This window comes from Formica exsecta, unplaced genomic scaffold (genome assembly GCF_003651465.1).
Source record: "Formica exsecta isolate Colony F162 unplaced genomic scaffold, ASM365146v1 scaffold120, whole genome shotgun sequence".
Lineage (NCBI taxonomy): Eukaryota > Metazoa > Arthropoda > Insecta > Hymenoptera > Formicidae > Formica > Formica exsecta.
In genome coordinates, this window is record NW_021848537.1 from 4579092 (window position 1) to 4580424 (window position 1333).

General features: G+C 35.9%; 1 protein-coding gene across 1 annotated transcript in view; it reads left to right on the top strand.

Moving 5' to 3' along the window:
- LOC115244122 (mediator of RNA polymerase II transcription subunit 1) overlaps positions 1 to 1333 on the top strand; it is a 21498-nt gene that overhangs the window by 11577 nt on the left and 8588 nt on the right. Inside the window, exons 10-12 of the mRNA XM_029821522.1 lie at positions 77 to 313; positions 468 to 693; positions 886 to 1117. Of these exons, the coding sequence (XP_029677382.1) occupies positions 77 to 313; positions 468 to 693; positions 886 to 1117 (695 nt within the window). The remainder of the gene's footprint in view (positions 1 to 76; positions 314 to 467; positions 694 to 885; positions 1118 to 1333) is intronic.

Below are 1333 nucleotides of genomic sequence, written 5' to 3' on the forward strand. Positions count from 1 at the left end.
GTGAGCAACAGGTGAGCACGATGGATGTTACTATTATGATTCTTCTCTTTTGTTAAATGTTTTTATTGATAATCTTGAAAATTATTTTTACAGAGCTGCGAAGCGCTCGCGTCGGCTTTATCGCGTGGCGACTTTGTCGATTTCACCACGCAACTGGAAGGATTGGCGTCGATATATCAGCTGAACGCCGACAAGAAAGTAAAGTGCAAGGCATTCAGCGCTCTGCAATCTCTCGAAGCTGATCTAGGTGTTCTAGCGCAGTTGCAAACGTTTATGAAGGAACCGTTCAACTTAGTTCACAAGAGTCCCGTTGGTTAGCAATCTAATATATATTGATTCTTGTATAACTTATATTTCACAGACAAAATTAAGACAGCTATTATTTATTTATTATTTAAGCGCAAGTGCACTTATATGCATATATATCCATTTCTGCAATGAGTTGACGTGACTGAATTATTGCCTAGGAATTCTGGAAAGAAGGAGAGGCGGCCATCCGATGAAATTGACGTATTTTGTCTCTCCATATGATTTGATCGACGAAGAGAATCGTACCTACGATGCTTTGAATCCCGATGTCATCGTTAAACGGAAAATTGGTCACTCGGTGACCGTTTGTATGGAAGGTTCGATGGGTCATAAGCTACCTACATCCAGTATCATAACTGTAAATAAAAGTCCCACGGGCAAGAGGTACGTTGGATGAAACCGCATTTCTATTATTTATTTATTTATTTTCTTATATAATGATAGTAATTTGTAGTGATAGTTACATATTTTTATCATTTTCATTTTCTATACTTTTTTCCGTTTCTTTATATTATTTTTTCCTTTCATTTAATTACGATTATAAATTTATATCATTAACATTGCTATTTCTTCCAGTACACCTTCATACGCTTCGTTGACCAGCACAAATTCCTCCATGCTGCCTGCTTGCTTCGTGCTGAAACTCGGCAAAAAAATGCCAATCTGCATGGAGCTGGTGAGGAGAATACAGAAAGTCACAGAGCTTGATTGCGGTGATATCTCCGCGCCACATCCGATGCTCAGTCTGATAATACAGCACGCAAGTGATGGTCAACTGGACTGTCGCAATAATAAGGGTCTGTATGTGGTAAGTGGCAAGTTTGGTAAAAATATCGATTTTATAATATAAAATAGATACAATAGATGAAAGTGATTGATTAAATTTGATGATTCTATAATATTTCCTGAATTAATCAAAGAGCCCATTTCCAAATCATCTTAAATCCAGATTTTTAAGAAAATGAAATTATTTATTTAAGACAGTTAGCAAATCTTTTTTATTCGTTTATAATATAAAATTATA